Below are 27,358 nucleotides of genomic sequence, written 5' to 3'. Positions count from 1 at the left end.
ATAACATATAAGCAATGTAACTGCATTAACTCAAACCCCAAGACACCTGCTCCAGAAAACTTGCTTCCAGAAAAAAATATTCTTTTGCATTTATCTAGACTAATAATATATGGGGGAAAAAAAGTGTTATGATTGTTTTAAGAAACATCTCAAGATTTGGAGAAATTGATTTGGGAAATCCATGCCCAAATAATTAAAAAAAAAGCGCTAGAGACAATCCTATTACTTCAAAATTACATTAGAAAGCCCAAAAAAAGGTGTATCAAATCCTGAAGTGGCAGGAAGGTAAGCTGAACAGTAATAAGAACTCTTCTAAGTGCTGAGAAGACCACAGAATCTTCTGGATTGAAAGGGATCCACAGGTAAATGGCCTGTAGAGGGATCAAACCCACAACCTTGGCATTATTAGCAACGTGCTCCAACCAAGCAAATCTAACCTAGATAGGCTTTATTGTTAAGAGGTTACAAAAGAACCATCTGCAAACCCATCAAAAACCAACACAAAAAACACAACGGAAGAAGCAAATTCTTCATCACAAACAATCAAAAACATCTTTGTTAGAAATAGCAGCTACTGACCCCACTGGAACTGTAATTTCACTTGATCTCCATCACTGGCCACATCCACACCTCAAAGAAATGGGGTCTGTACCATCTAGATCATTACTGACAGATAATCTCATTAAGTAGATGGTATTCATAGGAGGAATTGGCAATACTGTTATCATTTTACAGACTACACAAAGAGTGCTCAGTGCTTCTCATTCATTGGGTTTCTTAGCTCCTCTGAGACATAATTCAAATGCAGATTCAAAGATGACTCAGGGTCCACTTTAAGGCCTTGAGTCCTCACTCTTCCCCAGCTTCTTGGCCTCAAAGGTGGAGGCTGTCCCTGGGGTTGCGCATCGAATCTGTGACAGGCTCAGGTGCTGCTGCCAACCCTGACTTGCTGCCAGCACACAGATGGACTTCAGGCCCCAGACCTATTTCCCCCAAGGAGACAAACTCCATCTGTCCTAAACTTCTCACCATGGGACATGACTTTAGCCCCACAGACACTTACAACACCTCTGTTTATGCTGCAGTAATCTACCCTTGGTCTTTGAGATTGTCATCTGTTATCTGGTGGCCAGGGTCAGCAAAGATAATGCTAACTGAATAAAATCTGTACACCTCCAAAGGACAGCAATCTATACTGCCTATACTGTCACTATAAACTTTCTTTTTGATCTCTTGATCCGATTCTCCTGAATACTTGGCTTCAATCATGTCCTACAGCTCATTCCCCAACTCTCTGCCTAGGAAACTTTTTTTGCCAGGTTCCTTGAAAAACTCTCAGGGGATGCTTTTCTCTCCTGCTGGTGTCAACTGAGGAGCATGGATTGCACCAGCAGGTTCCACTCTTGACAGTTTTGCAAACAAAAATAATCCCTCACTACCAGCTAAGCAGAAAGGAAAACTATGATGCCATAAAGACCAAGATAATATATCTGAATGTTTTGCTAGAGAAAACATTTTCAAACCACTCATCTCCAGCTAGCAGAAGAGAAGAAAGCCCATAGCAAGTGTAGAGAAGAATAGTAATTAGGTCAGTCTGACATTTAGTGTCCTACATTTGTGAAAATATTTTCCTAAAAACTTCAGCTGTATAACAACACAGAACCTAACTTAATGCACACAGTAAATTGTTGGCTGTCATTACCAGCAGTAAGACTGGAGAGTTATGGCTGTAAAGCAGCTGCTGTAACATTCAGCCATGTTCTGCTGACAAGGAAAAAAAAAACCTAATGAAAGATTTAAAGGAAGAATGTAATGCATGAACCTTCTTTGACAGGCAATTAAAATACAAATTGCAAAACACAAATAAGTACATTATGAAACACAGAACTGCAGGTCAAAGACTGAAATCATTAACATTGACAGAGTTGCATTTGAAGCTTTAATTCTGAGGCTATACATAACATGCTATTCTTATAAATTAAGACAAAGTGAAACAGAAATCTACAAATATTTTCTCCTCATAACTATACTTAAAAGCAGAACCATGTTTCCACCATAATTACACAGGACGTTATTCCATTACAAATAATATTTGGAGCAGGTGGGAAAGCAAACAAGCCAAAGGGAAAAAATCTGCTTTCAAATACTAGTAAAAGAACTCCATTCATAACTTAGTTTTTTTATTAGTGATGAGGTTTAATCTCTACAGAGGCAGAAAAGTAAAATGGTCACAACTAAACAGTGTTTTGGGCTTAGGTGAAGTGGATTTCTGACAATATCTTTCAATCATTTGCTGGTGAAGCTATTCCTAGAGGCTGAAATCTGCTCTGCCTGGAAGGTACAATTTCTTGACAAAGAATAATAGCAAGAAAGAAAGACTAAGTACATTTTCTGAGAAGAAGAATGAGCTTCACAGAGGTCAGCATTTTGTCTTCATTGCTTCTCTTTTCAGAGCAGGAAGAACAGCTTCAAGCAAATCTGACACAGCATGCTCTGCATTAGCAGTTTTCTTCCTCCATACATCACCCTGTCTGTACCAATACCCTTTAGATCCCTTGCCATTAATCTAGGAGTGGTTTATACACCTGTGTTTTCCAAGGAGAAAACTCCACATACTCCAAATCCCCGTGCAGAAGCAACAAACAAAGCAACCTTCCTCTTCCTCCGTCACAGGGGAGGGATTCACCTTGAGACTTGATTTCACTTTCTGGAAGATTTAAGAAATCAGAGAGAAATGGATGCAAGAGACGCACCACCTGTTTGGGGTTTCCAAAGACACACCCTGTCTGCTGTAGGACAGACTCTAATTATAGACAGGTGCCATCTGAAGTGATGACTAAGAAGAAAACTAGGAGACAGTGAAAAAAGTCTTCCTATTTTTGTTTCACTAAATTGAACAACTCTGAAACTTCCCAGTAGATGTGAGCACAAGATCCATGTATGTATTCCTAGTAGTCCTTCAAGATCATCACATTATTTGCTCTGCACTAACAATAGGGATGGCTGCCAGGCAAAACTCCAAATGAATAATGTCATTCTCCACAAACTCCCGTTGCCATGAGCAATGGTGTCCACATGATGAACACCACTCAAGCGAGCCAATATTCCTTCACCACTCTGTGGAATAATGAAGTTCACTCCACTGTCATGATCCATTCAGAGCATGTGTGTATGTATTTCATTATCAAGACAAAAGCCAACAGCCAAGTATGCAGCTAGAAATATGTATCATATTCTTGACAAATAATGTATGTAATAAAAAGTTCCTCTTTCAGAGAAAGGAATATAATCAAGAACATTTTTTTTCTCGCATGAAAGATTTTGTGTTCAGTTTCCCAGCTACAGTTCTACTGAAGAAGCACAGCTAATTTGTACTCTAGGTAGAGACTAATGTAAGATCTTTTAAATATATTTTCTAATAAGCAGTCAGCATACAATCTATTGCAGTAAGTAGTAGAACACGGAAATAATCCATTTTCAGGAAGTGGATGTCTTGTCTGCTGATGTAAACAATCCTTTGAAATATAAATTCTTGCAAAAAATATGTTTGTTTAGAAACTGATACATGAGAAGGTCTTTCCCCAGTCACTAAACCACTCTAGCTGAGCCTTTATACTGACCTATAATACATTTTTAGTGCTATTATATAGGAGCCTACAGTGAAAACAATTTTTTTGAAATATTATTTCACACATGCCCCAAATGTTAACTTTGAATATATTGTTTGCATTTTTCTTTGAACTGCTTTACAGTATTATAAATCTTAAAATAAAACCTTTTCAAGTTAAACATTCTCTGTTATTGTAAGCCTTTCAAACTGACTTTATCACAAAAGATTTCATTATTGTTTCCCTCTTAGGTAACAAACACATAAATGAAGTACATCAGTGAATTAAAAATACTCCTCCCTCCATCTCAGTTCCTAAATTAAGTCCCTCGACTGAGCTGGAGAGTTCAGCAAATCACTAAGCACTTTTTTTTTTGTCTGTGGAAATGCAATTTTCATAGCAAAAATATTAACTGTGCACAAGTAAACCACCACTGCCACTGAAGTTTTATATATTCCTCTGTAAAATATTAAGGGCTGATGAACTTTAGGCCAAAGTTTTCTCCTTGACCACATCACAGACTGCCTTTGCCTGATGCAAACTTCAGTAAATAAACACAGGGGGAACAATGCTACAACTGTGAAAAACCTGCCCTAGTCTCCATTGGAACAACTCAACACTATCCTCTTTTTAATTACTTTTATTCCATATCAGAAAGATACAGTATCCTCTCTCTCTCAGTTCTCTCTGTTCTGAAGTTGCTCTGGAGTCCCCAAATGACTATTCCACGGTCCCCAGATACGGTGGGCAAATCTGGACATGGCAATGTGTCCATGACAGATACGCAAAATGGAATATCTACCTGCAACTTTTATGGATGTTAACACATCACACGATGAAAATGGAACTTTATTTAACAATATAACACCTTCACCCTTTGTTGTCACAGTGCTGACTAATGAGCTATTTGCATTCATGCTTTAAATTTCTCCTCAGCAGTGGCACTCTTTGCTTTTTAGGGCTGAATTAGTTCCTTCTAATTATTTCTTCAATTTGCCAGGACCAAACAACACTGCATTTTGACTATCTTCTCAAAGATTGTAAGCCCCTGAATTTGTAATTCACATAATTAATGAAGAACCACACTAGGATGTGTGGTTCTGTAGAGCCATTCCCCTCAGGGACCTGAACCAATATTTGAGACAATCTCCCAGTTTAACATCAAACCATTCAGAGCTACTCTTTGACAGCAACTTCACAGCCTGTTGTGGTCATCTGATGAAAGATAAAGATGACAAAGGTGTATCCACACTGTACCAAGTTTAGGAGAAAGCAATAATGGCAACAGGAAAAGCCTGGAATGGAGGTCACATTGACTGCCTCCCTATTCTTTTAAATAGCCAAGTTCCTAATACTGCTAAAGGTATCCAATGTCTTGCTGTTCCCAAAGGGAGAGGACTCACTGCTCACTCCTCTAACCCTCCCTGCTACAGCCTGCAGGTGTGTGGCCTTATCCCCACAGAACAACAGCTTTATCTTCCTCGAACTGCTGAATTCACTCAAGCACTAGAACACAAGACAATTTTCCTGAGTGCAGTGGCTTTGTTGAGTTTACATGGCTCCTGGAGGTGGGTATTGTAAAGCACAGAGGCAGCACCAAGCCACCAGTGTGACAGACTGTCCCACAGCAGGGGTATCCTCGCTCAGACCTGGTGGCAGGGAGCTCATTTTAGCCCTGTGTTTCATGGCACCACATCCCCCATCAAAAAGGAAATTACAGTTTTGTGACAGGGTCACTTCCTGACAAGCCCATATTAATATTTTTTCTTACATTTTAGATAACTTAAAGTACATTATTTAGCACTTCTACAAATTTTTGATTCATGATCAAAAAGAGCCTTATGTACTTCTTCATGATTACAAAATCACAGAATCATCAAGATTTGAAGAGCCCTTCATGATCACCTAGTCTAACCATCAACCCAATGCCACCACAACCACTCCTGAATTAGGTGGTTTAAACACAGATTAAGTATTCTATAGAATCTACTATCATCCTTCTGTTTTCCCTTCTTCCCTTATCCAGAGTGAGTCAATGAACCTGTCTCTTGCCTGTCCCAAAACTTCTTAGCAAACTTATGTAACCTTACACACCACACAAATCTTCCTCCTCACACTAGATCAGATTTACCAATCACAGGGGTAATCCCTCCGTCAGCTGTACATGACAGAGAGCTCCTGAGAGCATGCTGAATTTTAGGCTGCTTCTGAGACCCAGAAGAACATGCCCACCTTTTCCCAGGAGTATCACTGGTACCTGCAATGATGCCCCAGATCTGCAGGTTTCTGGGCGCTTGAAATCAGAGTCACACAATCACTCCAGTTCTGGAAGAATCTGGGGAAGCCACAGAGAACACAACCTTCATCTCAAACAACCTTTCCCCAGCTCACCTCCTCTTCTTGTGGTGGTTACTACCAGAGTGTGGTAGCCCTACCTTCAGGGCAGGAAAGTGTGTCTGCAAGGTGCCCTCAGATTGATGACACTCAGTATTTCATTTGGAGAGCACCAGCTGGAGTGTGCATGGAGCCAACTCTGACATCACTCCGGCAGGTAACTAATATGGATGGTTGGCTAATTTGGCTTTAAATCAGTCCTGAAGGATGTTTTACTCAGGCATCAAGCTTACATCTGACAACGATAAAACAAAAGAACTCTAACAAAACATTTGACTTCATGCCAGCGTTTCTGATTCTTTTCATTTATTTGCAATAACACTGACATTTACATTCAGAGATCTCAAATTCAAAACACTTTCCTTGTTAAAATCAGCTTATTTCTTAGGCTTATAAAATATTTGCATGCACTTTTCTCTGAGCATCTTTTCCACTTAAAATTATTTCATTAATAATGGTTTGAAATTTATCTTCAGGGATCAGAAGTTCCACATTTGAACTGTTTTTGTTGTAACCAGCCAAGCGAGTCACCTGGTATGATACTGCCCTTTCTCCTTGCTTCAGTGTAAATATCCTGTTGGCCTTTTTTTTTTCCTATAAGGCCTGCAAACAGAAAGCTGAAATGTATTTTCCACCACTTTTTAAGATAATAAAACTGTATCCATCAGCTGAAGACAAGTGAAAGATTCTAGTTGCCATTAAACATTGGTGAAATTTATTTTTGCGTTATTCACTTAAATTTATACACATGACAACTATATGTCCAAAATATTTTAGGAAATGCTTGATTTTTGAAAATTATTTCTGCCAAAGAGCTAATTAACTAGTTAATTTAAATTAAGTTATAAAGAAAGCTAACAGCTGGAGAAAATGGGGGAAGAAGGCCTAAGATATGGTAGCAAAATTTGGCCTCAACAGTGTCCTCTGTGGACACTCCTGTTTTTTAGGCTCTATGGTAAGTTACTTGTTTGGTGCTTCATCTATAAAATTCAGTATCAATATCTTTCTACTTCAGTAGGATGCTTTCATAACACTCAAACTTGTGATGCAAATAAAAGCTTTAAAGAAAGACCCTCTTTAAAAGCTCCTCATGAAAGGCCAACGAAACAAGAAGTAATTTATTTTAATTAAATGCACACGGAATTAAAAAATAATTTTCTCACTTCATTTCTTAAAATTTTGTTTCAGTCCTAAGAAGTGTGTACATTGTTTTTTCAGAGACTTTCAAGGCTTCATTTTAGCCAGCAGCCACCTGACACAAACATCTGTGTTCCAAAGGAAACACCAAAGTGGGTCACTCGGCACTGACCAAGGACCAGCAGGAATGCCTCTTTCTTCCACATACCTCAGTCATGGCAAAGACAGAGGTTACTTATTCTGCACACCTCATAGTAACTTTTGCCATGGATTAGAGAGTCCCAATCATTGTCAAGAAAGACAGCACTCTTCAAACTAAAGCAGCCTACTTTTATTGAAGGGAAACCAAATGGGAATACTCTGAATGACCAGGAGAAAAACATCAAAGCACCTAGACACTTATCAAAAATGCACCAAGCTCCCAATCCTGAAACATCATTCCTTTTTTAGCAAAACACAGCTCCAACAGTAAGAGTAACAGATCAAACACTAGCCAAATATTCTCATTATTATCTTGGTAAAAATGAAATTAATTTCCATTTCCAAAAAAGGTAAGGAATGGAAAAAGAACAACCAAAGTATTCAACACATGGAGAAAGGGACTGTCCTTCTGTTTCTTTTAAAAACGAGGTAGATGTAGGATAGGTCATATATCAGCATTAGTTTGTGTCTGTCTGTTTTTACATGTCTTGAAAGGTTTAACTTTTGCCCTGTTTCATACCAAAAGAGTTTTGGTATTAATTTGACTGAGGCCAGGGTATCTTTTCCAGAGTTTTCCAGCCCTGGCTTGCAGGTTCCTGTGAACTATAGCTGGTATTTTAAACTGCTATTCAAGTACTCACAAAACAATGAATATATAATTGGGACATTTCTTTTTTCCTGTTTTTACCCATTCCTTACCTAATTATGCTCCAGAGACACTCTCTGGCTAAGCAGCAGCAGTGCTGAATAATTCAGAAATAAGGAATATCAATGTGCAGAATGGAAAGCTGTCATGAAAATCCCCAAGGATCTGTTTCAGCTAACAAATCTGACAGCATTTCAGTGACCAGCCCTGCCCCTGGCACTGTGACGAGCCTCTACTGCTCCAGCTATTGTTCTCATCTACAGATCTGTGTCCCAACAAGAGACTCTCAAAACCACTGCATTCTTCAGACTGAATTACCTAACTTTGAAAAATAGATTACAGACCCCTAAGTTTACTTTTCTCATTACTGTTATATCTCTGGAAGGATGTGTACAGTGTTAACATTACTTTTACAGGGGCAAAACCCAGAGAGAAACAAAAAGGTTCAGAAAGGCAGAATTGTTCAAGGTAATTATTAACAGACACTGACTTACAGCTAGCACCCAGTTTATTTACACAAAGAGAAAATATAAAGACACCAGAAATTTCAATGTGCATTTTGAATATCAAAATGCTAGTAATTCCTGTAAAAATCTGCTCACTAAAACCTTGCTCACCAGCAGCATATGCTCATCTATGGGTTTCAGAAATTGCAGAATTATCAACTGCTACAGTTCTTCCCTTAAAATGCAAGAATTTTTTTCATGCTATTACACATGCAAATCACAATACAAAAATTAAATTCCCCCCTCCAAAAAACAGTGCATTTACATCAGCTTTTTAATAAAAGAGGATCTCTGTTAAGGTAAGGTGATGACACCGAGGAGTTCAAAATCGGTTTTAACTAAGATTCACATGGACTACCTCTCCCCCAGACAAACTGTAGCTTAAACGTAGAGATGTTAAGTGTTAGTTATATTGGGATAGACCAAATAACTCAAAACTTTCCTCTTCCCAACATACAGGATCCAAAATACTTTTGACCTCTGCCTCTAGCTTTACAATAGCTATTTCTAGTGCTATGCTAGTAATGTCAATGATGTTGTTGCAAATAAGAAAGGAAACTAAAAAGCTATGTTAATTTCAGGCTTCATTAGAAATGGAAATGAAAAAAAAAGGACAGTGCTTATTGAATGAAAATGGATTCAAGTATTGGAAAAGTGACATCAAAGTTCTCAGGGAATCTTTCAAGTACATCTCATCTTGCTGCTCTTCCATACACCTTGAGCCCTTTACTTTGTCAGAGCAACAATTGGATCAATTGAGTGTTTGCAGGAACAGCTGCCCCAGGTATCTGAGACACGCAAGGTCGGATTGCTCAGGGATGGAAGAAACAAGAAACAGATCAGCTCTGGAAAGGTCAAACACAACTTTAAGATCTATTAGTAAAGATCTTTCCAGCAGATATAGCTCAGGTGCTGAGGATTGCATGCAGTATGATGCATACAAATTTGGCCTGCACTTTTCAAAATGGAGATGTGAAAATAAACATAGAGCTGAGCCAGAACCACCAGAGGCATATGGAGCTTGTTTTTTATGAAAAGAGACTGCAAAAGGCCAAGGAAGTAAAGACTGAAACAGGATGTGAGCTCTCTTTAGCAACTGACCAGGAATCATCTGACAGATCAAATATTTTTGAACTGCCTGACTGCTTTGGTATGCTTTGGTCAATTAATTTCCAGAATGACCAGTATTTTCAGAGAACTGAGGCATTATCTCTGCTGCTGTCAAGTCACAGGAAGCCCTCTAGTCCTGCTGGTGTTCCTGCTTTATGGGTTGAAATCCACATCTTTTTGCTTTTACCCCTTCTTTTGGGGTATTTTTTTAATTCTTATGTCAGAATGTCATGCAGAAACATGCAGATTCTCACACATTCATTTAAGTTTCATAATGAATTCTTTCATTTTAGTCAAATTAAAGCATTCAAAAATCAGCTCTGTTGAGAACTACAGAGATTGTCTCAATGTTTCTGCTGGTGCCTATTGTTTTCAGATACAAAGCAAAGGGCTTTTCAATTTTCTTTCAGTTATCTTCCACATTTTTGGAATATTTCTGTTCCAGCTAGGTAATAGCTACTTTTACTTTCAGGGCATGCTCCTATTTTGAGTTATTCTTGTAAGTATTTGAAGAAATTGCTCAGAGGAAAAAAAAAAAATTGAAAAGAAACCTACATCGTTTAGCATCTGAATTCTAGCACTGCTTAACACAAACTTCTGCAGAAAAATATATTTATTTCTAAGTAGGTCATATGACTTTTTTCTAGATGCACCTGATGTGGTATCTAGATCTAAATTAACCTCCAGAAAATTAATGGGGTGTGCGTGAGTTACTATTACTCAGCCCAAGCAGCAGATCTCTACTTTCACCATGCACTGTACTGTATTCATTCTTTATATGACCACTAGGCAGATTGTGTACTTAAGGTTCCTCACAACAGTTAAGATTTTACCAATGCATTTTTAGTAGGAAGCCTTCTGAAGCCACAAACTTGCTAATTTAACAGAAATTAAGCAGAAATATCAGTCAAAAGGTTTTAAAGTGGTGGTAGACAGGACATGACATCAGCTTTCACAGGTGAATGCCCCATCATAAAGAATGAGAAAGCAAATTATTTGGAGAAAATTAAGGTAGGAAAGAACACCCTGTGCTCCAATTTTGTGTTTGTTTAATGTTCTCACCTTCTCCCTCTGGAAATGGGGGTGAAGTTGTAGCATCTCAAAGACAAGAGAAGAACAGACAGAACCCACCTGAGGGTGCAAGGAGATATCCTGACTTGTGAGGAAAAGGAGTAGGGTCAGCTGGCATTTGGACATATTTTGTAACCAGGGCCAAAGGCTACATGCAAAATGAGTTTTGTATCCAGGATTGCATTTGTCCTTTTCACAGCTTTTATCACAGCGGAGTGTCATTGTTACCTATGATCATCAGCTCATACAAATAGCTGTTCTCTTCCTCTACTGCTACCTATGGATGACACTGTCCTGAAAGAAATTCTCCCTGTCAGTCCACCTTGACTTTGAACTTTTTGTTACCAAAAAACTCTAAACTGACATTAGGATTTTTTTTTCCTTTGCCTTTTTTTTTTCCTTCTGGATGCAGCAATAACACTGACAATCACCCGATGGGTCATCTGAGTGCTCTGCTACAACACATTTTTCTGTTTTTCTTTTTAAAAATTACTTCTCTACTGCTATAACTCTTCTTATGCTATTAATCTTTATTGAATTATACAGGAATAAATTTGTATAGGTATACTGTGTACTTGGCTATTGGATGTACTCATGCATTCCCACTGAAAGATAGATAGATATTTTTTCCTGATTTAAAAATTCTGTCATATTTTCATTATTAAGACCAAAGCTAATGCACATAGATCAACGAGTTTAATATCAGTGGCCTCATTATGTAGTTCATATATTATAGATGGCCAAGGAACTTTGAACAAACCTCACCTGAAAAATGTGTCTATAAATGAATAAGAAAAGCTTTTACAGGCAAAACCACTACTTCGACTTCATGTAAACTAGTATTTTAAATGGACTTTGTTCAATCAGCCACTAGGTGGAGATGTAAGTCCAGTAAAAGCAGAAAACAACTATTTGGTAGTCCTTGATACAATTGAAGGTTTGTATAATACAACTTAACCAAGGTTAGATTTCTTAATAAGTATTAGATGAGACAGATAAAATCTGTCTGCAGTTAAAGCCATCTATCAGCCTTCCTTGTCTTACAGCCTAGGGCCAGCAGTGCCTGCAGAGCTTAGGAAACTTTCATTTCCAACAAACTATTAATGAATATAATAAGGCTAAAAAAAATTTGAATACACAAATATGTTAATTCCAGTATTTTTATAAACTTGATCAGTATCCTGCTATACCACATTAAAAAAACATGGCAGTATAAAAAAATAGTCTCAGGCATTCCAATACTCACATTTTGATAAGTTTTGAGTCCTTTCATGCCTACGGAAATTATGAGCATGTTTTTACCTTCTGGTACATATACAAATGTTTTTAAAGTATTACCACTTCCATTAAGACAGTCACAATACTCTGTCTTGGCATTAAAAATTTATTAATCTATTAACTTACCATTATAGGAAACTCATACTGGTAATTGGTTGCAATAGCAATAATACCTCATGATTTACAAGAAACACAATCACGTCTCTTAACATCACTCTTCTTTAGAATAATAACATCCCTATGTAGCAGAAATGGAAATGCAAGCAAATGCAGTAAAGTAAGTGTAAAAATTAATGCAATATAGTTTATATTCAATGTTTATTGTAATTTCTTTGTTTTGGTTATGTTGTTTGGTTTAAGGTCAAATGAAAACAGCCCAGGAAACAACAGAGCCCATATGATTAAGCTGTACTGACTAATTACACCTATATGATCGACAAAGGACTGTTCGTCTTCCCTGAATGCCCTTTGAACAAGCCAGGAACAAAGATTGTGCTTTGAACAGTTTTGCTGTTTAAACTGTCATTCTGTCAAAAAAAAAAAAAAATCACTAAATGACAGGCTAGGCATTAAAACCTACTGCAAAGCAAAGAGCTGGGAACTTTAAAACATTTCCTGTGGACTGAGATCTTAGGGTTTGTTCTCCTTCAGGGTCCTCTGGGAGTCGCTTCAAAACCACTGCCCTGTGCTCTCCAGGCAGTGGTCTGAAAAACACTCTTCCAAACTACTTTCTTCCCTGCTGTTTACTTTTTCCCTGGGTATTTTGAGAGGTCCTTTGCATGTTTGCAGTGCTTTGAAAAGGAAAACTATTGTCACTGTTCTCCCACTGTGCTGACTTATCACCATCTCTCCACTCCCAGTTCACTGCATGTCCACAGTCATTTGCACTCCTGGGAAAACAGAGTGCCTATTTGCCCTAGCACAAAAAAGCCAGGGAAGTTCTGCAGCATCAGCTAAAATTTCTGCTGGAGAACAAGGAGAGTGGAGGGCATGGGATCTCCTCTCTCCTTGCAGGCACCTCATTCTCTGTAGGGGGCAAATGGACTTCTGTAATTTCATGGCTACAGTGCCTCTCCAGCACTGAAAATAATGCTGATGCACCATCTTAAAAACAGAAAACATCACAGGGGTAGATTTTCCAAATAATTCACTTGAAGAGATATTTCTGTGCTGTTTTCTCACAAACAAAAGAGGTACATTTTGAAATGAGTAAAGTTTGTACAAGAATCTTGTTCCCTGACAAAGGATACTGTCTTGGCAGTTTATCAAAGAAGTGACGTCAACTCTTTTGAATCTCATTTTTTCCTGGTCTATCAAGAGACATGCATAGCATTTTATAAATAAACTAACACAGCAAATTTCAGAGTGTTTATCATAATTTTCACTTCACGGCTTGGAGGAGGCATTTACCTTTGCCTCTTGACAAAATTTGTCTTCCAGCTAGAATAATGATATTTTTGTTACTTACATGAAAATGAAACAGATGCCAGTTTGTCTGGGGATAATTCAGAATAAGGTACTCATCAGGTCAACACCTCTACTGAACTCTCCTAAGACTGTAAACAAAATATGTTTTCACTTTTCTCACTCAAGTCTGAGATAAATAACCTGATTCACAGATAAGATGCCAGGGTTAAAAACTGCAGAAATATGGAAGGTACATAATTAATGTCACAGAGATGCCAAACCTGCTGATATCCTATAATCCAAAATCAAAATGGAAATTGTCTTGAGATCATCTGCAGACATTGTCCTATATCTGATCCGGTTCAATGTTGCATTAAAAGCTGCAATTCAGCAGCTCCATGGAGTGGAGGACTTTGTGCATAACTGGATCAGATTGGAACATGTGTCCATGGGGTCCTAGTCTGGATCTCAAGGCTGGAAATGGACCTGAAGAGCAAGCTGCTATTGTGCTGTAAATCAGATGCCATCTACAGGGTGTGAAGGAATTCTTTGGTACCATTTCATAAAGGTTTGCTTAGCAGGAAGCTGACAAATTTTCAAGGGCTACAGTGTGGAACAGGCTGCATTTCTGGCTGAGAAAATGGATTGTTGGAAAGCCAGGGACTCTGCATGTCTCAATTTCTGGCATGGACCAAAAAGACATCATTATAATCAGGATTTAAAACAGAATTTGCCATTTGCACAAACCTCAAGTAAAGCTCAAGTTACATTGCAATAGGCTGTAAACAACTGGAGGGATAAGCAGAATTTTAAAATCTTATCAAATTGGAAAGTGAAGTAAAGAAAGGAAAAAAAGATAAATTTCCAAAAGTGCGGATACAAAATATCACACTGATCTATGGATAATGAAGACAGATCACTCTTTTGGACATGGCACTTGAAATAGATATGAATATAAATGCCTTGCCTTTACACATGTAAAATCTGAATTACAAGAGGAGGATGATGAATATTTGGCTAGATACCAGTCCTGCAGAAAATGATGTGGAGGTTACACCAGAGCACAAGCCTGGCATTAATCAGTACTGTCAAGGAAATGCAAACAGGAACATAGTCTCTGAGAGAGGCAAAGTCACCCATCTATTCCACCAGGCAATGGTAAGACTTTGGCTGGTGCTGTAGGCTCTCAGGATAAAAACAGCCTGCAGAGGAGCAGAGATAATCATTGGAGATTAGAAAACATTACTTATTAAGAAAGACTGAAGGAAAGAATATAATTTAATTAAAAATGAACAATGAACTTATCTGACATGAGTCCTCAAGTCCCCAAAAACTCTGCTCCCACTGTGCAGTGTAAGTGATTAAAATTGTGAAGGGGTTAAAGTCGTGGCAGGAAAATTTCTGATTGGATATTGTAAGAATAGTACTGAAACACTGGCTATATACAAATTTCTTTCCCAACTCCTCTTTTTTTCATGCTTCCAGCACACATTGCATTGACAGCCTAATTTTTTCAGAGTGGAAGCCAGAAATATCTCATTACCTCAGGGCTACACCAGGATAGCTGGACAGGCAGAATTATTCCATGCAGAGTCAAAAAAAATCAGAAGGTATATATTGGCAAGTGAGGATGATTCTATGTCATGCTTAATTGATCACTGCCTCTGAAAAAAACCCCATGGGCAGTGGAGGAAAGCACTGTGATACTGTGGAGCTCCTGCAGACCTCACAGAGCAAGGGGTAAATGGCACACACATCCCACCCTGGACGGATGCTAAAGAATATTAATAAACCTGGGCCAATGAACATGTATGGAACTTGCATCAGTGGACACATTTGAAAGTGGTTTGGCACAGAGTGATCCCATAAAATTAATTGGATCAGGCTTTGTGTTTTCCTCTGTTGGAAGCAACTTCAGCACTAGATCGAGGTTTTTGACAGCAGCAAATCATTCTTTAAATAAACCACAACAACCAAGTGGGTGCAAAGGTTGCTCCCAAATTTATGCTGATAAACACTATAAAGTGTAAGAAAGGGGTGTTGGTTTTCTCTTTCCTAGAATCCATAGGTGTCACCAAAATCTGCATGGAAGTTTTAGAGAAAATGGCTTTAAACATATAAATAAGAATAGAAAGAATTGCTTTAAAAAGGTGACTTATTTTATGGAAAACTGTTCAGACAGATTTTATAATTTTGAAAGTGAAGCCATCTGTATCAACAGTATGGTGCTACTTTAAAATAGCTCACCTGTATGCACTGAGCAACATAGCTCTGACCTCCTCTTGGCCACCATCCTAGTCTTTTTTATGTAAAGACGCATTAAAATCATGCCCAGAAGCTACTTAATTTTCTAATTACTGGTAGTATTCGTGACCTATGAATTCTATGAATCTGCCCCAGCATATGGGCATATAAACTGTCAAGCTCCAAAGTTGATACTTGTGTGAATTAGCAGACTAACAGCTCTAGAAGAATTATACTCAAGGTGTTTACATTTTTATGCTAAATATGATGCCCCAAATATTAAAGAAAATTGGAAATATGAGTTTAGGCATTAGGAACAAAATTAGTATTCTTTTGTCTTGGCTGGCATGAGCAGTGACCGTTTCATTGAAAGGTTGAGTATCAAATCTGAATCTACTCAATTCATCTAGCATGAAGAACTTGGTTAGTGATTGATTTCCTTGATTGAAAATTACAACTAAACCAGCAGCAGCTTTTTATCTTTGACTTTTTTTTCATTCTGACAGGTTACACTCTCTGTAGAGTTCTCTCCTCTGTATTGGTCCTCAGAGAAAATGTACTGGTTGTACAGTACCTCTACATTGAAAGCCTATCAAAGGCAGGAGAAAATGATTCAATATGGGCACATGTATACCCACAAATTCTGTGTTAATGTCAATATCTCTCACTGAAAAAATTTCTGAGATTTCAAGGGGCCACGGGTAGATGACAGTTTGTAAAACCTATTTTTATATCCACTATTGTTGTCTCCACTAGCAGTCTTTTACAGACCATAGCTTGTCAAAACAATAAATCAAGACCATAACTTACACAAACTAGCACTGGTTGGAGACTGCTTCACTGTAGAATAATTCCTTTGCATAAAACATTCCTGCTGCACAGTTCAAAACAGTAGATTATACTCAGGCTTTAAAAAAATAGATGATTGTTTCTGGTTGTGAGAGGTTTTATGAATATGTTTATAGGCAGAAATCAGCCATAAAAGACATAGGCTATAAAGCTCTGGGAGCTATAGAACAGAAATCATTGTCCAAAGCACTTTCTGAACTTCAGAAAATGATAATAAAATTGTAAAAGTACTTGTCAGATTTGAAATGTAGCCTTAGCAAAGGCTTTCTTTGCATGAACATGTTGTAAAAAGTATGTATTTAAATACTGAAAGTAAGGAGCTGCAGAAAAAAGGTATTTCTAAGACTATATCAAATTCAAAAAAAAAAGAGGATCCGGATGACAGCTTGCAAAATAATAATGCGATTTTAGGTACGCAATTCAACAGAACATGTCAAGTAACCTTCCAGTCTTTACACACAACTAGCTACAGTAGGGTCATAAATTACATTCAAGGTTGAGAGCCTGTGATGCAAGGGAAAGGAAAAATGTACTGATCACCCAATTTTATCCCTTGAGCATGTCCAAAATTTTACCCAAAAGTACATCCATTAAACAAAAGTGGCTCCTATTACTGTGAGAGCCTTGTGATAGTGGAGTGATTCTATTTCTATATTATAAATAGGAAACTGAGTATAGGAACTAAAATGTCAGACATTACAAAGTCGTTTCTACTTGCTTGAATAGCCCAGTATTTTCAAAACCACTGTCCTAATCCTTTGCTAGAGTTACATGTCTCTTCAGCTCTGGCTCCCTTCAGGGAGGTCTGGAGACCACAGCTCTACACTGGAATGCAAAGAACTCTTGGAGAATAGGGAGTGGCCACACACTCAAACACTTCTAACTTCCTCAGGTAGGTGCTAGGAGTGTTGGCATCCAGTAAATAGCACAACACTTCTCTCATTGGTTAAATTTTCCATCTTGAGTTGCAACTCAATTGCAATGTTGTTAGGTCTCACCTGCACCTTTCTCTCCTTCCTGCATCATAAAGTTACACCACCATAAAACTGCTCCAAGGAGCTCTGCAGCCCCTTCCAAATACTTTTTTGAGTTGAAATGATGTTTCCTTGTCTGGTTAAAAGTATGTTGCAGCTGGCATGAAATGGATGCCAGTTTTCAGATCAGGCATGTGATACCATGAATTGATATGACGTAAGTGCTGCCAGGAAATAAAGAGCAGTCATCCCCAGCAGGCCTGAGCATATCAAACCTACACTTTGAACTTCCACAGAGCTTTTACCTCAGACAGGCTATTAAATCACATAAACTGACATGCTGTATATCACAGTCCATTACAGTAACAAGGTCATCCCATTAGTTTCAGTGGCGATTGCTTGGGTCAGGCAAACTTTGCTGGAGACCAGAGTGCCTGCACCATGGAAAGGAACAGCCACAGAGGAGGATGCTCTTATGTCCCAAACCTATGTGTCTTGTAAGGGCAAGCTCTCAAACCTCTGCTGAGACAGAGGAATGAACCAGCAGGAGATGATAGGCCAAGATGACCCTTGCCACAAAGCAGATCAACATCTCTGGTCCTCCCTGCTTATAGACTACAATAAAATGTTCCAAATAATCTCCAATTCTGCTCAATGATCACTGATCCTGGGATCAAGACAGTGAGCATCATCATGACATAATCATGATGGCACAATTGTCTGACAATTTCCCACCATGCATCAGAACACCAATTTGAGTTGCTTGCACAACCCCAGATGCAGCAGAGGGAAATAGCATGAAGCACCCTTCAGAGTATATTTAGGAAGTTGTACACAAATTGCAAGGCAAGAATCACCACAGTCACTGTGACGATCTGCAGCTGGGACAGATCAGTTGAATGCAATGTAAAACCTTGTTGTTTCTGTGGCACATGAAAAAAGGAAATCAAGGAGTTCACAAACTTAGTGTCTGGATGAGGAGGCAACCTTATTAGAGGAGAAGTCCAGTTTCCATGCCTATAAGGATTCAATATAGCCTGAAAAACAGTCACACAGATCTTTCAAAAAACTCACTAATCTTAAAAGCTACATGAGATCCATTTATGGAATAGCTGTTAAACTTTCCTATACGCTGCAGTGAGCATAGAAAAATATCCAGTAATTCATATGGGAGCTTTGACTGAAAATACATTTTAAATGGCTGTAGTTCGGTTCAGTGAAACCTATGGGAAATTTGGCACGGCCAATGACAAACTATATGTGAACCAAACTGATAAAATTTGTGCATGAATGCTGCCTGATCCAAGTGCAGTTACAAATTTATCATATGACTCCCCGGTTGGTGCTAGTACATCATCTGTACCTGAATTTGACACTGGAAGCTGCTGAGAGTGTTTTACGGTCTTAAAGTCATAAATATCAAGCCAAATCTTGCTGTAAAGCTACTTGTTGTGAACAACTTCAGAGGGCCTGAGAATGGGTGAGAGTGTCCATCAGGAAAAGCTGAGAGCTGCAGTGAAGCTCCAAGTTCTGTCACAGCAAAGGATGGAGATGCTGCCCCAAGTGGCACTGCAGGCATGGGAACAATAAATCATGACTACACTCACACCACAAATGGATGAGAATGTCTCCTCTTCACAAGAGGGATTTTGACTTGGAGGACCAGGTTGAGATAGATGATGTCTAATGGGAGAGCACCTGGTCAAATTGACCACACTAGAATACTATTAAAAAAAATTAAAATGTGGGAAAAGATTTATTCTAGAACACTAGCTGAGCTGGCATTGGAGCTCAGTAAGATTCGTGCTCCTGTCATACCAAGAGCTGACCTGACAACACTTCAGCTGCTGGTGTCTGCTGCAGCAGGACTTTGATCATGTGCAGATAGAAAGCAAATGTACCATGCAGATAATACAACAACTGCTCTTAGGTCTTCTGTAGTTTGATCTGGTTTTATGTACATTATTTCTTAGGCTGATGTGACCTTTTCTGCTTCACACATATACTGCGCTGGCATTTTAAGTGAGGGGGAAAACTCATCAGTGCACTTTTTGGATCATGTATTCATTATTTGCTGGTGTTTTACTAAAAATGCTGGCAATTTTCCAGTTCATTAGGGATCATCTCAGATCAGACTCTGCTGGCAAGAAATAAAACTATTACGATACCAACAGTAAAATATTTAACCTAAATTTAAAAAAAAATCCCTACTGCTTACAAAATAGCAGCATAATAATTATGGTGCTGGCTGAAGCAATTTCTAGTTTTAGTGCATATGTAACTAAAGGAAAACTGATCTGTATCTTTTATTTCAGAGAAGCTGTCTTGGTCAGTTAAGTCACTGATAGGTAAAATGTTTTGCAGCGTTTACTGTATTTGTTGTAAGCAAGGTATTAAAAACTTGAGGTCTCAGCAGAGAAGAGTACTAAGAGACCTTAGGAGAGAAGCAGTACTGACTTTGAATTAGAAAATAATCTTTCCCCTAAGCAAAATTCATACTGAGGATTTAAAACATATCTCTTCCAATTTGCCATTTTAGGCAGAGGGTATTTTTAAGAAAGCATATTGTCCTAGCTCAGCCAGCTTTCAGTCCTGCTGGCATGTGTGGGGACAGACATGATGGTTCCTTAAGCAATGCTGCTTTTCCAGCAGCATCGCTCTGATGTGCATCCTGTTATGGGGAGAACCAAGGAAGACTCTCACTGATTTGTGTAAGAACAAGGAGGTATTTCCACCTGACAACTACTGAGATTACAAGAGATTTATATGCTGCACTGTACTATATGTTGTTCCTTGAGAAGCCATTTATCTGCCTGTGTCATATGCTGGCAGGGCAAGGTGGGTATCAACTGCTGCCATGCTGAGTGGAACAGCAGTTCATGCAAGCAAAGTCACTGCATCTGTTCTGTACTGCACAAAACCTCATCTTTCTAGGAAGTTTCCTATGAGAGATTCCTCTTTAGCCCTCTCTTGTCTTCGCATCAAGATTCTACAAGATGCAAACGACAAACAGCAAACGTGAAACAACTGACAAACAACCCTGTGGCTATGCTGGCAATAGAGAAGTTTTACTCACACAAACTTTGAATGCTGAACCAAATTATACAAAGGTTACTTTCAGTAAGTGCCAAGAAATTGCAATGGCTCAGAGGACAAAGAAGACTTAGAGCAATGGAAGATCTAGCAGCTCTGGAGTGTTGTGTGATTGCACTAGCTGCATCTATGCTGTGGAATGGTGTAGCAGGGCATCTTGCCCTTCAGAAAGAGCTTATCTGTGTCTTGTTAGCTGGTGAACTCAGGGCATCTTGCCCTTCATGAGAGCTTGCTAATTGCAATCAAGACAGCTTGTCTTGCAGTGACTTTTTTTGATACCATGAAAGTAATGTTTCCAGCTGTCAATAGATATCTTGCTGTGGAAGTAAGATCTGGAAAGTAAGCTGGAATTTCTGACTGACAGTTCACTTTACAAACTATAAAAGCTACATCAAACTTTCACAAAGCAGAAATCCTCTGCATGTTCCCTGGAAATGTGTGAGGCTTTCTCTCCAAAGCTGGGATGCCTACTTTATGGTTACTCTTCTGGGAGCTGAGTGAAAGGACTCTGTACACTATCATTATTTTGGTGGTAAATTACATTAACTCCTAATCTATACTAGATCTTTGCTACCTTTAATGTAGGTACCTCTATATTGTGCACTGTTTTATGCAATCTACTAGTTCTCTTTGTTTTATACTGTGTAATAATTAACTCTGTTTAAGGCTGTTTGTCTGTTGTCGCCTATCTATTCAATAAATAACTATTTTTATAATAAACCTGATCTGCTATCCTTAGAACTTCCAGGCTGCAGCAATTTTAGGTACAGGCCATAATAAATTTAATCTGCTGCTAAAAATCTGAGACTGAAGCAGGGCTTGCCTGCTACAGTGTGGAGGTTCAGCCAGGGCTAATGAATGTCAGAGCCTGCCCTATTGGCAGCCCTACTGGGATGTGCCTCTGTGAGAGACCCGGAGACTTTTCCACATTAGAGCCATGTCTGTCTGTCCTTTCCTTTTTGATAAGGATTAATCCTAGCTGACCCTTACGTGAGAATAATTATAAGAAAAGATAAGATAAAAGGATGTACCTTTGTGAAAAGAAGGAAGATAATTTCTCTGAATGAACTGATCTCTACAATATTAGGATCAGAGGCTATCTTATCTAAAACTATTTATAAAACATCTTGACAGTGTTCAGGTTTGACAGCTCTGTGTTTAAGTTACAGCACTGCATACACAGCAGCCACATCACCAGTTATAAACAAAGCATCTGCTGGTGTAACGTGGACTCAACTGCTGATGCATATATTGCATCAATCTCCAGCAAATAAAACATTAAATAAAGTTTCTGTGAAAGAAACAGAATATGTGTCATTGCAATCACTTATTGCCTGATGACAATACAAGCATGTGCCTCTTATGTACAGTCACTGAGCCAGGCTGTGTTTCAATGCACAGCTTGAGAATTCTACAAATTGTTGCGTCAATCTTTTTTCCTCGTTTTCAGGTGTTTTCTTCTATTACCTTTCATTAGCAGAAAGTGGCTGACATGGAAATGTCTGGGCTTGGATTCAGCTACAGTTACACTTTTTGCTTGCCCTTTTTTGTGTTCCCACTCTCCCCTTTACCGCTACTTACTCAAAGGGGTCGCTGGGATCAGCTCTCTGGAGCTCTGGAGGAATCGGAATTCTTTTGTAGTACATTTCCCAGTCAAAAGCTCCTCGCATGGCATCCCCCGCCTGCGCCTCGTAGCCAAAGTGATTGTGGTCAATGACATCGATCATAGGACACACGATGGTTTTGTGGTTAAGTGCAATCTGGTCTGAAAAATGAAAGTAGAAAATAGGAAACGGCATGTCTAGTCAAGCCATCTATCATACTACTGCAAAGTGAATCCCACAGGTTTCTGATGTTTGAAGATTGCTTGCTTTGCGCCCCGTGGCCCCCCAATAGTTTCATTTTTCCAATCGGTATCAAACCTTTATTTAAGGTAGAATTAATGCAGTTGGGCAATGATTAGAAGTATTTACAGATCTTTAAAGGGAAGCAGATCCCTGTGAGACCCACAGGAGTCCAGCCATCAGCATCTCTCTCTCATTGCTACGCTGAGCTGTCCCCAGTCTGTCAGCTACGGAGCAAGCCAGCAAGAAAATGGTAGAAATACTTCCTCATCTGTGGGGAGTGTGTTTGGAAAGCCCCTGAGAGAGAGATTTATTCCTAAATGTGAATTTCAGCCCTTGCAACCATTCAGTCACTGTTCCTGTGGCTGTAGAGTGCATCGGCTTTGAAATCAAATGCTCCAAATTAAAGGCAAACTCCAACACAAAGAGAAAAACAGAGCTTGTATCCTTCTTTTTGTACCAATCTTTGAGTTCTAAAGAAGGCTCCACAGTATTATTCTTACCTGCTTTCTAAAGAAGGGAGTTTAGTTTTGCTTTTAAAAAAAAATTAGAACTGTGACACTAAATCAAATTCCCATCCCTAGCATAAGCTCAGCTGGGCCTGAGTCTGCTTTGGTGAATCCTATTGCTTAATCCTATAGAGCTCCTCTGAAAAGAAAGACAAGTAAAGAAGATAGGCCAACATCAAGAACTAGGCAGAGGAATAATGGTTTGAAATGAGGAAGTACAGAGAAAACCTATAGCTGTTTTCACAAGAAAAGGATAGTAAAAAAATACCTATGAACCTTTAAAAGCCCCCCAAAATCTTAAAATTCCAAGTATAATAAAGCTTTTTCTCTGAATGGCAGCTCAGATCCTTTACATTATTTAGTACATTGTAGGGCCTATGTGGAAAATTTGTTTGGTGGGGTTTTTTGGGTTTTTTTTTTTTTGTGTTTTTTTGATTTTGTTGCTTAGATCTCACTGATGCTTGATAATACCCTAAAAATAATCAGAGGGCTGAGTGTGGATTGAACACTTAGGCAGGAAGGCAGGTAGTACTGGTATAATGATTATTAATACAGATTCTGCTTCCATGCTTCTGTGGGACTGGGGTTAAGAAAAAAAGATTATCTTCACAAAACATCTGGGTCTTTATATTTATTCTCAGAAGTTTAAGTTTAGAAACACTGTCCAAATCAGGGATCAATGCTGCTAGTGAGAAATTACTGTGCCTGGAAGTTCAGCAGGTTTTTACATCCTTTTTCTTTAACAGTGAAATAAATTTAAAGCACAGGATCTCACAAAACTCTAGGAAACTCATCACAGAGATAATGGCTGCATTACTGTTGCTATTGCCAAATATAATTACATTCACTGGCACACTGTATAGTGTTATCTGTGATCATTATATAAAGTCACTTTTACATAATCTCTTTCCTGTGATGGGCCTCCTAATAGTTATAGGGCTTACAACAATCTATCTCTGATCCCCCCCTTCTAAATTGATTGGAGTAGAGAAACTAAATGGGATTGATTTTTCTGGAGCAGGTCAAAGGTAGACTCTTAGTGCTTTAGCATCCTTCTCTTCATCTTTAAAAGCTGCTATCTTTAAATACACTGAAGGATTTGAAGTCTCCAAGTAGCATGTAGAGATAGCCAGGGGGAGATTTTTTTGAGCAATGCTCAAACTCAATCCCAGTCTTCATTTCTGCAACTCTCTCAAGAATTCTGCAAGTATTATGATGCTTACTTGCCTTAGTGTGTTTCTGCAGAACTTACTTCTCTGCCTCCAAAATATTTTAGAGATAAGGAACCACAGGAAATCTTGGCTTTTGATAAAACCAGGGTGTTTGTAGTTGTGCACACCAAAAGACAAAGCAACCAAACTTTCAGCCTCAATGTTTCCTTCAGTATGCTTAAAATAATGAATATTACATACATACTACTTAAGCTTTAATGTAGCCCCAGTATGAATTTAGGAAACAGAAAGAAAAGGCTGCAGGGCTAACTTACATTTCACAAGTGTGGCGGTATCACAGACTTAGATACCCAAACATGCTGCTGCCTTTATCAGCCACTGCTCTTTCCTCCACCTGCTCCTAATGCCCCACTGAAAGCCACAGCTGAAATGCTCTACAGTTTCTCTTCCACTGCCTTTACTCCTGATCCCCTTACAGAATCCTACTAGCCTGAGAATATCCATGCATTATTTCACTGCATACAGGCTTCAGTTAAAGGGAAGAGCAAACAGATAAGCATCACTGTACATGCAAAAATCTTGCAGATTTGAGGGAAAGCCTGGGAACAAGAGGGGACATTGCTCAGAGCTTTCTCCCAAGAAATTTTAACCAATATATACATACATATTTGAATTCAGTACTTTTAGGATCAAGCAGAGTAAGGATATATGGCAACAAACAGAAGTTTTCCATATTGGATGAGTCACTGTCTCAGAAATACAGGTTTTATCTCTATGTACCCTTTTAATCTCTAGGTAATCTATGTAGCCTTTTTATCTCTAGGTACCCTTTTAATTTCAAGTGCACATTTCCAACTGGGCTGGATAAAATAACAATGCCAAATTGCCAACAGTCTTATTTTTGCAATTTTTCAACGCAAATATTTTTATTGTCATACTTAAATACATGATTACAGGTAGTGATAAAATTTGAGTGATTCAGCAAATTATCTCTTGTTTTCTGAGTTGCCATAAGTACTTGCACCCTCAGCTTCTCCACTGTCAAACAATACATCATATACATGTTGGGAAGATGGATAGCAAGCAGGTGTTTTGACAACTTGCTAAGCATAATCTGAACATGATATACTTTTAATTCTTTGCCAGGAAAGGAATCTGTTTAACAAACCTAGTTCTGGTAGCCTATGTCACTACTGATCAACTGTCCATCTCTCCTCTTACTACTCCTGCAGCAACATCAGCAGAAGGAAATATGTGCCTGCACCTTTCTGGTTTGCAGTTTCTTAGCTGCAGTGACTTCACACTGCACAAAACTGCCAGCTGCTGGAGTCCAAGCCACATCTTCCCTTCTGCTGAGGACTGACAACAAACAGCTGTTTGCCAACATTTTTCCACCACTACTGCTGCCTACTCAGCAAGCATCACTCAGAACTATCTAGTATCTCAGAATGTCTTACCTAAGCTTAAGAGCCCATTTAAGCAAAGAAATAAACTAAAAAAAGCTTAAAGAAAATAAAGGCTCAGCTCCACAAAGCCATTTAGATACCCTAAAAGTACTGAAATAACTCAGTTTTTCTTTGGCCTCTAAAAGCTGATAGTTAATTCTGAAAATGTAAATTAGATACTTAAATAGCTCTGAGAACTATTTTTAAGTGATTGCTCTTGGTTCCTCAACCCCCTCCCCAACCTCTAACTTTCTCATTTGGAACAAAACCTGGTTTGGAACAGTGGAAGCCACTGCTCCTCTCAGCAAAGACTGCCAGTCCAGAGCAGGGCTGAACCATGTACTTGCTGAGGATTTTTCACTACACATGCCAGATTCAGTCAGAGCTAAAACAGGGCAGCTTCAAAGCAATAAACACTCAACAGTGGTTTCCCTGAACGACTTTTAGTCACATGCAGTGCTGAGTGAATCACAAAATATAACTTCAGATAAACACTTGAAAACATACATTAACTTTACTATTATTAGCAGCCAGGTGTCATCTGATTTCAGCATAGTAAATAAATGCCATCTCAAGTTTATAAGAAACTTCTCTCATTCCTTTAGAAAAACAGGGAACAGGGAAAATATACTAGATGTGTGTTCATTTTCTTTTTGTCCTTTATGTAATGCTCTACTTTTTCTTTCAAATAGAAGAGATTTGATTCTGGGCTTCAGTGTTCCTCAAGACTCACTTCTAGGTCCTCTGGCTGGCTGGTTATCTATCTACAGGTATTCTACTATATGTGGAATGAGAAAGATTTCATTCCTCTTGAGAACTGAGGGGCACTGATGCCGATGCTCCCATCTTTCCAGTTTTCTGGTTTGAGGCTGAGGGTTCAATATCCAACTGCACCCTGGCTGCAATTACGAATCCTTTGATGCCAGTGTATTTAGTTTTTGGTTTTAACAGGGTGAAATCTAGCTAAACATATGGAACAGATTATCTCATGGAAAATCACACAGGCTAGGGGATCAGGCCCAGCCAGGATGGGTTCATGAAAGTCTGGTCCTGCCTGATTAACATGATCTTCTATAAGCAGGTAACCTGCCTAGTGGATGTAGGGAAATGGATATTGTCTACCTTGACTTCAGTAAAGCCTTTGATACTGTCTCTCCCAGCATTCTCCTGGAGGAGCTGGCAGCTTAGAAAGGTGTACTTTTCATTGGATAAAAAAGTGTCTGGATGGCCAGCCCAGAGAGTCATGGTGAACGAAGTTAAATCCAGTAGGTGGAAGTTTGGAAGTGCTGTTCCCCAGGGATCAGTACTGGGGCCAGTACTTTTTACCATCTTTACTGATGGTCTAGATGAGGGGATCAAGTGCACCCTCAGTCAGATGACACCAAGTTGGATGGGAGTGTCAATCTGCTGGAGGGCAGAGGGAAGGTTCTGCAGAGGGATCTGGACAGGCTGGATCAAGAACTGAGGCCCTTGGGTCATGACCACCCCGTGCAGAACTACAGCTCTACAGATGCACATCTGGGAAGCTGCCCAGAGGAAAAGGGCCTGGGGGTGCTGGCTGACAGTGGCTGAACATGAGCCAGCTGTGCCCAGATGGCCAACAAGGCCAATGGCATCCTGGCCTGTGTCAGCAACAGTGTGGCCAGCAGGACCAGGGCAGGGATTGTCTCTCTGTACTTGGCACTTGTGAGACTGCACATCAAGTTGTGTGTCCAGTTCCAGACCCCCCAATACAGGAAGGACACTGGGGGGCTGGGGAGAGCTCACACAAGGGCAAGGGAGCTGGTGAAGGGTCTGGAGCACAAGTCCTGTAAGGAGCAACTGAGGGACCTGGGGCTGTTTACCCTGGAGAAAAAGTGGCTCATGGAAG

The 27,358-nt window shown here is 39.1% G+C and overlaps 1 protein-coding gene across 1 annotated transcript in view; it reads right to left on the bottom strand.

The window, feature by feature from the left end:
• GALNTL6 (polypeptide N-acetylgalactosaminyltransferase like 6) overlaps nt 1-27,358 on the bottom strand; it is a 377,013-nt gene that overhangs the window by 48,274 nt on the left and 301,381 nt on the right. The window contains exon 6 of the mRNA XM_059845667.1: nt 22,100-22,283. Coding sequence (XP_059701650.1) covers nt 22,100-22,283 — 184 coding nt within the window. The remainder of the gene's footprint in view (nt 1-22,099; nt 22,284-27,358) is intronic.

This window comes from Haemorhous mexicanus, chromosome 4 (assembly GCF_027477595.1).
Source record: "Haemorhous mexicanus isolate bHaeMex1 chromosome 4, bHaeMex1.pri, whole genome shotgun sequence".
Taxonomy (NCBI): domain Eukaryota; kingdom Metazoa; phylum Chordata; class Aves; order Passeriformes; family Fringillidae; genus Haemorhous; species Haemorhous mexicanus.
Note: the sequence above shows the minus strand (reverse complement) of the source record. Positions and strands in the feature narration are given on the sequence as shown.